This window comes from Bactrocera neohumeralis, unplaced genomic scaffold, assembly GCF_024586455.1.
Source record: "Bactrocera neohumeralis isolate Rockhampton unplaced genomic scaffold, APGP_CSIRO_Bneo_wtdbg2-racon-allhic-juicebox.fasta_v2 cluster09, whole genome shotgun sequence".
Taxonomy (NCBI): Eukaryota; Metazoa; Arthropoda; class Insecta; order Diptera; family Tephritidae; genus Bactrocera; species Bactrocera neohumeralis.
This window is the reverse complement of record NW_026089622.1, coordinates 7254399-7266629: the sequence shown is the minus strand read 5'-3', so window position 1 is coordinate 7266629 and position 12231 is coordinate 7254399. Positions and strand designations below refer to the sequence as shown.

At 34.0% G+C, this 12231-nt stretch overlaps 1 protein-coding gene across 3 annotated transcripts in view; it reads right to left on the bottom strand.

The window, feature by feature from the left end:
- Nucleotides 1-10280, bottom strand: part of LOC126764484 (protein O-mannosyl-transferase 2) — a 131646-nt gene extending 121366 nt beyond the window's left edge. Inside the window, exons 1-3 of one of the 3 annotated variants that reach the window (XM_050482190.1) lie at nucleotides 9885-10280; nucleotides 1230-1313; nucleotides 1075-1159 (exon numbers count right to left, since the gene is read on the bottom strand). In XM_050482190.1, the coding sequence (XP_050338147.1) occupies nucleotides 1075-1159; nucleotides 1230-1313; nucleotides 9885-9961 (246 nt within the window). In that variant the 5' untranslated portion in view covers nucleotides 9962-10280. Of the gene's footprint in view, nucleotides 1-1074; nucleotides 1160-1229; nucleotides 1314-9438; nucleotides 9458-9884 lie in introns of those variants that run through there. The other 2 variants (XM_050482191.1, XM_050482192.1) reach the window with 2 other exon arrangements.
- Nucleotides 10281-12231: the final 1951 nt, after the last annotated feature.

The window sequence follows — 12231 nt, the reverse complement described above, 5'->3', positions numbered from 1 at the left end:
AAACAATCATGTGTTCACCATGGTAGATGCGTAATGAAAATATCCATAGAGACCTTGGTATTCCTATGGTAAAGAAAGAAGTAGAAGATAGTAGAATTAAATATATATCTAAACTCCGAGATCACCCAAACCCTTTTGCTAATGCTTTGGTATATTCCTGCGATCAAACACGCCTTAAAAGAAAAGATATGTCTGCGCACTAAAGAGCAACATATCACCAAAAGAGCTCAATCACTTGCTTGAGCTTGTTTAGTTTTTAAAAAGATTTAAGATTTTATGACTTATTGTTAGGCTTTAAAAATAAGCAGATCCAATAAATAAAATAATATTGAAAAAAAAAATCTGTTTTTAGTTTCAAAAAGACATTTTAGCTCCTTAATATATCGCCTGCCTAGCCTTCGGTTGCGCCAAGCTTATCTTTAACAAACACAAAAAATTCCCTTGAAGAACTTGATTCCGATTGCTCGGTTTGTATGGCTAGAGGCTATATTTATCCAATCTGAACAATATCTTTAGAATTTGTATTACTCCCTTATGCAATAAGTCTTGCCAAGTTTCCTGAAATCTCGTAAAAAAAAAGGTGTCAATGCAAGTGCTCGACTCTCATCGTTCAGCTTCTATGAAAACTATATGCTATAGTGGTCCGATATCGTCGGTTCTGGCAAATAAGCAGATTCTTAGAAAGAAAATAATGTGATTTACATATATCTTAAAAACTGACGAACTAGTTCGCGTACATACGACAGACGCACAAACTGACAGACAGACCGGCATGGATAAATGGATTCAGTTAGTCACGCCTATCGTTTAGATATATATTTCTAAGGTCTCCGACATTTCTCTCTAGGTGTTACAGACATTATGGCAAACTTAATATATGGTATATTCAGGGTATAAAAAAATTAAAATTACACGTTTCAGTTATTTAATATTAACGCTTTCCGTTTCTAATAATTTTGATATACATATAGTACTTATCTATATACCGTAAACTTTCTGATCCGTGTTGCGAAATTATAAAAATTAACAAAGAACGATAGTCTAGTATATAAAGATATATAAAAAGCAGAATACCTTTCCCAATGGTGGATGGACGTCAAAGAAAAATGTTCTATTAATATACCAGCTACCCATCTTTCCAAAATGTGTTTCATCCCAGCTAGAGAACAAGAAAATTTGATTTAAAGTAGTTAAAGTAACTGCAATTGTATAATATTGTTATTACTTACCAAACATGGTCTGGTTCTGTCACCTTGTAGTAACGCGTGCAAATAGTCAAAATTATAATTGTTCCAAATGTTATCCATTTGTTTCTAAAGAAGAAACCCAAATTTGCATAAAAAAGATATTTGAATTTATAAGTAGCTAATACTATGTTTGGACCGACAATGAAAACATGTTTGCGCCCTAAAACTTGTGTTTTCGTCCATGTTAAATCTGTCAAACGAGAACACATTGAAAACCAGCTGTCACTTGATATTGTCATATTAGGGGGATTCTCTTGCTCTTGCAAAACTCTTGCACGGTGCACGAATTGCACAAGCACACGCAGAAAATTATTTGCAATGGATATAAAATATGTCAGACCAAAACCCATGTTTATTTTCGTGCAGTGACATGTAAAAATATAATTGCAACCCTGTTTTTGCTTTCATTTTACATAAAGACATACATATTTCGTCGTTAAATTGTTGAAGAAGCTAAGTTTTAAACAGATTTTATAATTTCTACTTAAGTTATAAAGATTTGTTACAGTTTTTTGTTAAGAGTGTATGCAGAAAGTGCGCCAATTCACAATAGTCATTATCAATAAATCAACTGAATCAACCGTTCATACATCACTAGATTCTGCAATGGGTGTTTACTTGGCCTTGCACATTTCGGTATAGGATTTTTGCAGTTTGTGTCATTGTGCAATCTTGCAAGAGGAAGAGAATCCCCTTATTGATATTGAAAAATGGAAAAGCAAAACTACAAACAAATAAATTTGTGAGTTGTCAGTGAAAACTCATTGACAACACACATTGTCGGTCCGAACGACTTAGATTACACAACCCACAAATGTGTTTTCAAGATGTTTTCAATATCGGTCCGAACATAGTATAAGTGTATAAATATACTCTAGTAACTTGTCCTCCTACTATAGAGCAAAATCATTCTTATGTAATATGTAACAGCATCACTCCTACGGTTCAACGTGTCACATCCACATATAGGAATATTATTGTCCATAATGACACATGGATGTTGGCAAAAAGTATATATTTAAACTTCTGTATTTATGTAGGATTTAAGACTATAAGAAGAGTGTCGATATTTATTATTAATTTTAGCAACTTTTTAAAAACTACTAAGACAATTAAAAAAAAATCAGGTCCAATGAGTTGGTATGACATAAATTAAGAGCTATAACTTTGATTTGCCACAAAGGATTGCGGTAGCCAGGGGCACCTGTGGGCAAAATATTCTGAAAAAGTGGGCCCCGCCCCCTAATAAGTTTAATGTACATATCTCCCAAACTATTTAAGGTACAACAATCAAATTTGTCTAGCACAAATATTATATAATTTTCTATCGACAATGCGAAAATGGATGAAATCGATCACTCCGCTCACTCCCCACATAATGATACTATTAAAAACTTTCAATAGCACGATAAATCAATAATTCAATACGCCAGAGAAATTAAATTTTAACTTCGAGATGGTTTTATACGAGTCGTTATCAAAAGTGGATGATGCGCGTGGCGCCACCCTCTTTTAGGTAAAATCACGTATCTGGAAACCCGCTCGACCGATTTCAACCAAATTTGCTAAGTAGCATTCCTCTGACATTTTTCTATTCTACTATGAAATTGGGCGAAATTGGGCAGCCATGCCTTCTCTTTATATTGTATAACACACTTTAAAACCCCATTTTAAACTCTCACTTTCCAGTGTATAAATCAAGAATCAATTAACAGCCATGTTTTATTTGACCATCACAATCTTATAGCTAAATCATGGACAAATAAAACGCACTTAGCTTATTTCATATATTCACAATCAGCTGATATACAATTTAGTTTGAAATTTCAAATTTGTAAACAAAATATTAATATACTATACAAATAGATTTATTTTATTTATTTGAGGTCTAAAACTATTTGACTATTTAATTTTAACTCAATACTGATCCAAAAAATCTGTAATTTTGGTTTGTTTACATTTTCATCTGTCAAAATGAGGTTTATCGCTATTGCCAACTACTTTTTTTAGGAAAAAACCTAGCTATTGTGAATGAAAAAAGCGATGAACTGGCAATGTCTCTAGTTCCATATACAAGCTATGATAGCATATGACAAGCAAACATAATTATGTTGGCTAAGTCTTCCATACAAAATAAGATAATAGCTTATTTGGCTGGTCAAATAAAACACCCCAAATATATCAGGAGTTCTTAATGTGTGCTTAGTGAGTGCAGTCGTACGTACTCGTACTAAGCTCTGGATTTATTAACTAAAACAAGTGAATATTAATAATCCGAACGCGTGTGAACTAAAATAGAAGAAAACAAGTAAGAAAGGACTAAGTTCGGTTGTCACCGAACATTTTATACTCTCGCATGATAAAGTGATAATCGAGATTTCATTATCCGTCATTTACATATTATTTTATTTTGCCGTAAAATTAATTAGATTAGTAGTTCCTGAGATCTGGTTTTTGGTCCATAAGTGGGCGACGCTACGCCCATTTTCAATTTTTAAAAAAAGCCTGGGTGCAGCTTCCTTCTGCCATTTCGATTTTGCCCATCTTCGAACTTAACCTTCTTATGGAGCCAAGAAATACGTGTACCAAGTTTCATCCTGATATCTCAATTTTTACTCAAGGTACAGCTTGTACGGACGGACGGACGGACAGACAGACATCCGGATTTCAACTTTACTCGTCATCCTGATCACTTTGCTATATATCACCCAATATCTAACTCTTTAGTTTTAGGACTTACAAACAACCGTTATGTGAACAAAACTATAATACTCTCCTTAGCAACTTTGTTACGAGAGTATAACAACAAAGGATGAGTGAAGGGTCAAACAACTCAAACCGGATTTCTGTGCTAGATTTGGACGTGCAAAGTAATAAACACAATTCTAAGGAAAAAGAGGACTCAATGTTAACTGCTGTAGTTTCTCACAAACCACCACCAATTTTTGTACCTCAAGTGAGTGATATAAATAAAATGTTGAAAAGCTTTTCAATTGTTATTGGTAAAGAAAATTTCACCTACAAGTCATACAGGGACGAACAAGCGAGAGTAATGACCTCAAACAGTGATTGCTACAGAAAACTTGTTAGCTATTTAGATACCTATAATATTACTTTTCATACATATTAATTGGAAGAAGATAAGCCATATCGAATAGTTATAAAAAATATTCATTTTTCAATTACTATCGATGATATCAAGCATGACTTAGCAAAAAACGGGCATACTGTACCTAATATTGTGAATGCAAAAAGCAAAATTTCAAAATTGCCGATGTCAATATTCTTTGTTGATCTTGAACCTTCAACAAACAATAAAAAAGTATTTGACGTAAATCGCTTATGCAATGCCGTAGTAAAGATTGAGCCACCTAGAAAACTTAACGATTTGGTACAATGCCACCGCTGACAAGATTTCGGCCACACCAAGCAATATTGCAAAAAGCCTTATAGATGTGTAAAGTGTGCACTAGACCAGCCTTCGTCTGTTTGTTCAAAAGATAGAGAAGCTCCACCGAAATGCTTCCATTGCCTTCAAAATCATACCGCCAATTACAAAGGTTGTAAAATTTATCAGGAGTTAGTGTCAAAAAAAGACTCGCTTAATAATAAGACAAGGCCTTCCTTGGTCAAACTTACAAATGCCGAATATCAAGTTCCCCATAAAAACGGTAGCTATGCTGATGTAACAAGAGGACAACTTAGTTCTTCTACAACCACAGTACGCCATGAAAAAATTGACAAACTCGAAGAATTGATTGCCAAACAAATTGAGCTAACCACAACACTAAAAAATATGATGTCTTCTCTCTTAACTAAGCTATGCAATTAAGTCTAAAAATAGCGATTTGGAATGCCAATGGACTAAGCAGCCATGGACTGGAAGTTGAATATTTTATAAAAACTAACAATATAGATATATTACTGGTTTCAGAAACCCACTTTACCGCTAAGTTCTATTTTGAAATTAATGGATTCGATCTCATTACTTCAAACCACCCCGCCGGTAAAGCACACGGTGGTTCGGCAATTCTTATAAAATCATCACTAAAATAACTCGTTTCAGAGCCAGTTTCAGTGCCATCAATTCAAGAAACTTCTTTGAAAATCCAGACCTGCAGTGGAGCGATTATTATAACTTCTTTATATCTCCTCGATTTAATATAAGCAAAGAAACTTTTAAATCATTTTACGACAAAATGGGTCCCAGATTTTTAGCCGGAGGTGATTTCAATACCAAACATCCATGGTGGGGTTCACGCCTTACGAATCCCAAAGGCCGCGAACCGTACAAGTGTGTTTCTCAAAAAAGCTTAAATGTTTTATCTGCTGGCAGACCCACATACTGGCCGACTGATCCCAACAAAATTCCGGATCTAATTGACTTCGCAATTTATACCGGCATAAACCCACATCATCTAGAAATTTCGAATAGTGAAGATATGAGCTCAGATCATTCCGCTTTCATTATCAATATAAATATGCCTGTGGTTGTCACATCCCGAAAGCAGCGTTCTTTAACCAAAAGATCGAACATACGATTTTTCCAAACTTGGCTGGAGTCCCACGTAAACCTTAACATGGAAATAACAAAAAAACGAGACTTAGATAACGCTGTGGAAAACTTCACCCAAAAAATACATCAAGCCGCTTCGTTAGCTTCTACTCTTAATTCATCTGAACCATACCGTAACAACAGTGTGCCATATTCAGATGAAGTAGCGCAGATGGTACAAAAGAAAAGACGACTTCGAAGGATCTGGCAGAATAGCAGAAATCCGGTTGACAAAACCAGGGTAAACAAAGCAATTAAAGAACTAAAATCCAAGTTGGCAGAGCTGAAAGAAGAATCTGTTGCAGAATTTCCTAAGAATGCTGATCCAAATAAAAACGATGAATACAATCTGTCGAAAGCTACTAAATATCTGAAACATCCTCCGAAACGACAGGTACCGATAAAAGATGAAAACAACTCTTGGTGTGGATCTGACAAAAGAAAAGCCGACGCTTTTGGCAACCACCTTGCGAATACTTTCAAGCCTTGTTCAGACTTTTCTTGAGAATCCATGTCAAATGGATAAACCAATACATTAAGATAAACTGACTGAAGTACAATCAGAAGTGTCACAGTTGAAAATTTCTAAATCGCCTGGCCCAGATAATATTGATGCATGGACAATCAAACAATTACCAAGGAAATGCTTGCTATTCCTAGTTTTAATCTTTAATTGTGGTTTTAGGCTAAGTCACTTTCCTACGCAATGGAAATGTGCCGAAATTATAATGATTCCGAAGCCATATAAGCCCGAGAATGAATTAATCTCTTATAGACCAATAAGTTTGCTGACAATATTCTCTAAAATATTCGAAAGAATATTTCTTCGTCGATCGTTGCCAGTTTTGGATTCCTTATCCGTTATACCAGACCATCAATTTGGATTCAGGCAACTACATGGAACCCCAGAACAGTGCCACAGAATCGTAAAAACCGTTCTAAAATGTCTCAAAGAGAAACAGTATTGTTCGGCAGTTTTCTTAGACATTCAATAAGCCTTCGATAGAGTCTGGCATGAGGGGTTGTTATATAAAATTAAAATTAAACTACCAGCTCAATTCTACCTATTTCTTCGGTCATACCTAGATTGAAGACATTTTTACGTTAGAACTAATGATGACACTTCCGACATATACGAAGTCAAAGCAGGCGTTCCGCAAGGTAGCGTGCTTGGCCCAACGCTGTACACGATTTTCACTGCCGATATGCCAATAATAAACGACGAAAATATAACTGTTGCCACATTTGCGGACGACACCGCCATTCTTGCATCTGCTTACTCTGCAAACGAAGCGTCTGAAACTGTTCAAAAACAACTGAACGCAGTTGAATCCTGTCTTCGAAATTGGAACATTATGGTAAATGAAATAAAATCAGCGCATGTTACCTTCACCATGAAAGCAGGAGATTGCCCCAGCGTCAATCTCAATCAAACAATTATTCCAGAATGCACTAGCACTAAGTACCTCCGGATGCACTTAGACAGAAGACTAACATGGCAGCAACAAATAAAAATTAAACGAGATCAGTTAAAAATCAAGACGAGAAAAATGTACTGGCTACTGGGTCCCAAATCGAAACTTAGTCTCAAAAATAAGGTGATCCTATATAAAAGCATTCTAAAACCGATTTGGGCATATGGAATATAAATCTGGGGAACTGCAAGTAAATCGAACGTAGAACTAATTCAAAGATATCAGTCGAAAACACTCAGGTTGATAGCAAACGCTCCATGGTACATCAAAAATATTAACTTACCCAAAGATCTTGAAATAAATTTGGTGAAGAGCGAGATTCAGAAACTCAGTTCAAGATATCTTAATCGCCTAAGCTGCCACCCTAACATACATGCCATTAACCTACTGGACAACAGTGAAGATACTTGCAGACTGCAAAGGCTACATCCCTTCGACTTACAATTTAGATCTTAAGTTTAACTGAATTAATTAAATTGTGAAGTATATATAATAATAATTAAGTTAATTGTGATATATAGTACAATTATATTTCAAATGCCTTTATGTATTGAAGGGACAAATTGCAATTTTAGCATCAAAGTGAATCATAGAAATAATAACATTTGCTTATTGTCACACGACAGATTGTAAATAAAATGAAATAATAAAAAAAAATAAAATATATCAGAATACCCTTGAGGTGTGCCACCGTATGGCTAAAAATTGCATAAATAGAACCAAAACTGTTCAAACCCCTGGGTACTGAATATGGGTCCACATATTATATGGAATCTCAGAGTGAACCCTTTATGATAGTAGTATATCTGTGTGTTACAAATGGGTAAAATCGTGTTAATACTTCCCTAAAGTCACATATACCAATAAGGTGCAGACGAGGAAAATTTGGTCGGACTATTTAGAGCACTATTTCGGACATATTACAAGAAGAAAAGGAAGAAGTATAAGGATAGCACCTTACATGCATAAAAACTATTGAAGTCCCTAAGTACCGAATATTTAGATCCCGATACTTATAGTTGACACGGGCAATGTGTGACAATAGTATTACCGAAATTAAGGGATAATCCTTCTTTTATAATGGTATGTCTGTATGTCAAAAATGGGTTTGAATCGGACCAATACTTCTCTTAGCTCCCATATACTTAATATAAAGATTTTGGAACTTTCGGGTGACTTTGTCTGCATATATCGGCCAATGTGTGAGTTATCCCAATGAAAGTAACAGAAGGCATTTTACTCATAACAGGGTATCTTTGTACCTCAAATAGATAAATTAGAGCGAAAATGTGACTTTCCCCCTATATAACAAATTTTAGGATTTTCGAACATCCTGGTGACTTTACTCTATATGATTAGTTTTTTAGTAAGTGATATGCTAATACTTGTAGTATATGGTATTTGAAAAATTAAATAAAATCTGGTCGATACTACCCCAACTTCCACATACCACATAAGTATGTATAATCGCTTTCGTTTTTCTAACAAACCTTATGTTTCTGTCAGTATAGGAGTTATGTATAGTATATGTTTATTAGGGTGTTTTTTTTTTGAACTATTCATTTTTTTCAATCCCATTATGAAATTTCCTTGGATATACCCTAAAAAAATCCCCGAAAATTTGAAACCTTAACATTAGCATTAAGAACTAGACCAAGTCATGTAAAATTTTTCCTTTGAAAATACACAACAATCGTGATTTGTTTCCACAAATTGTGATAGATAAAGCAATAGAAGTTTTGAAGAAAACACAGCGAAATTTTCGTAGGGCAGCACATTTTTTTAACTGCAGATGGGATTTTGTATGGTGCACATTAAAGTCTTATAACTTAATTATTTTTTTGAAAATTTAAAATTAAAAAGCTATTATACTAAACGAAACACTGTCATACGTTCCAACTTCGTAGAACTATATTTTGTAAATAGGTGGACACAATTTGTCAATTAATGCTTTGGTAAGTAAAAAAAAAAACGAAAATACGCGAAAATTCACTTTTAATTTTAGTTTTTAATGACATAAATAAATTTTTAAGGTTTCTTTTTTAATATAATATATCACGTCTTAAATCAGTTTAAGGCACTAAAATTTCAAAAGTCAAAACATTAACTAATGTGTGTTATTTGCACGTCACATAGACGGCGTGTCATTGAGTGAACTAACCTCTACTGCCGATAAGAAATTAATATCGTAGAATGAAGAACACTTTTATTCTTATTATTTTCAATTATATTGCAAATAAAACATGTATCATCACTTTGGATGTTATTGATAGTGGATCGCTTAATTTTTGAAGGAAAACTTATACATATGCATAGGTATTCTTGCAACTGCATAATAATAAATAAACATATATATGCAACTTCAAACTTGAAATAGTGTATAACAATATATATTTATTTTAAATTGAACAAGTATTAGTTCTACATTTTTCAAAGATATAAGCATACACATAATTTGAAACATCCAAATGTAGGCGAGAGTGCAAGTTTGCTCTTGTTTCTAAACTCTTTTGTATGTAATGGCACGGAACAAAATTCTCTATATATGTATATGGTAAAGACAAATATATATAGTATACTGACACAGAAACAGTCAAATCGTCTTACACTTTATCTTTTTTTGTCGGTTTAATTTTTTCAGCATTGTTCTTTAACTTGAATTTAATTCGATCAGATGTTTTCATTGTATTAACCACTTTTTTATAAAATATATTACTGATCAATTTTTTTTTTTGCAGATATATAAATTATCTTACGTGCCACTAAAGTCTTTGCAGCTACTTCAATACTATCTGTATAATTTTTCCACTTGTTTATTTGTAGTTTACTCCAAGAACTGGTTTTAAAAGTAGGTTCGTACACAAAAAAAGATAGCGAGTAAATTAATGCCGAAAGATACACTTTTATTTCACTCTAACGAATTCACCACATTATTACCGCAGACAACATATGTACATTTGTATACATATGTATGTAGTATGTTTGAGCTAGACGTTGAAGTACAATGAGTGAGTTTCAACTTGTTAATAAAAAATAGTATCTTTTGTTCGTTCTATCGTGTAGTATGATGTGTTCATCTGAATACCATATTTACAATTTTCAATTAATAGGACTGAACGTGTCCAAACGATTTTCGTTAATTTCCTCTCCACTTCTTAAGATTTGGGGTAACCATACCATCTTATGAACCTCCTTTATTGCTACTAAACATTAAAACATTTAAAAATCAAACATACGTTCTCTGCATTTCATTTGTTTTCACTGTTAATAATGAAGATATTGAATGTTCTTATTTCTTAGGAGAAATTAATTTTATCATTTATTTGAATCTTTTAATACTCTTGCAACCAGTTGTTATTGAGTCTTATAGATTTGTTCACTTAACGGTTGTACGTATCACCTAAAACTAATCGGGATAGATATAAGGTTATATATATAGATATATATTAATGATCAGGATGACGAGAAAAGTTGAAATCCCGTTGACTGTCTGTCCGTGCTTGCTGTAATTTGAGTAAAAATTGAGATATCTTGATGAAATGAATGTAGGTGGTATGTAGGTTCCTACAAAAAAAATGTCCAGTTCTTAGATGGGCGTAATCGAACCATTGTCACATAACGCCATTAGCCGAAAACATATAAAGTGCCTTAGCTAAGCACTAAATTAAGATATAAAGCTCTAATTTGGTTAATTTTGTAAATCACAGTGGCAAGGGGCACCTGTGGGCAAAAGTTAGTGAGGCCCCGCTCTCTAACAAATTTATTGTACATGTCTCCTAAACCACCTAATTCAACAACTAAATTTTCTGAGTACGAATCTCATAAGAAATTTTACCGACAGTGTGAAAATGGAGAAAATCGGATTCCCCATATAACTTAAAGACTACTAAAAGCATGATAAATCCATAACTAAATATGCCAAAGACATTCAATCAAATCTTGGAAAAGACCCGTGAAAGGAGAATCGAAACACACCACCTCTTCGTCGATTCCAAAGCGGTCGTCGCACTCGCGACTTGGCACCCACGTCACTGTTGACAGTCATAACATTGAAGTCGTAGATAATTTCGTCTATCTTGGAACCAGTATAAACACCACCAACAATGTCAGCTTGGAAAACCAACGCAGGATAACTCTTGCCAACAGGTGCTACTTCGGACTGAGTAGGCATTCGAGAAGTAAAGTCCTCTATCGCAAACAGAAACGAAACTCTATAAGTCACTCATTATTCCCGTCCTGCTATATGGTGCAGAAGCTTGAAAGATGACAACAACTGATGAGTCGACGTTGCTAGTTTTCGAGAGAAAAGTTCTACAGAAGATATATGGTCCTTTACGCCACGTCGAATATCGAATTCGGTTAAACCATGAGCTCGGCTATAATCGCATAACTCATAGCTATAAGAATTGTGAGATCTGGTTTTAACTACAGGAAACTAACTAAAAAATTTATTTTTCATGTGTTAACCTGTAAGCAATGATTGTGAGCATTGTTTTTCAATAGAACTGCAAAAAAAAAAACATTTAAACTAAAATAGCTTTACACAGGCTTTAGTTTCAAATAGTAATTTAGCAAGCTTAGACATGCGTACACGTGGTGAGTGTTTTTATTCTTTTTAAGCATATAAAACTAAAATTATGATAGTGATTGAAGTTACCATAAAATTTCTCAAGTGAATGTGCTCATTTAAATTTATTTGCTGATAGTTATTATTAATTGGAGGGAAGTAAAACAGATATCACAATTGTGTTATTCAGGCACAGAATACAGTTTCGTTACATGCTCACGAATGTGTTATCTTCCCAATTTCTAGGAATATTTTTCGATTTGGGCAGCAGCGATGACGTTGAAGCAGTCCTAGATATTTTAGATCAATCTGATATAGACTTCAGTGGTGATGATGACAATGTAGATGAAACTTGGACTCCGTTTAACGTAAACGCTGGTGGAGAAG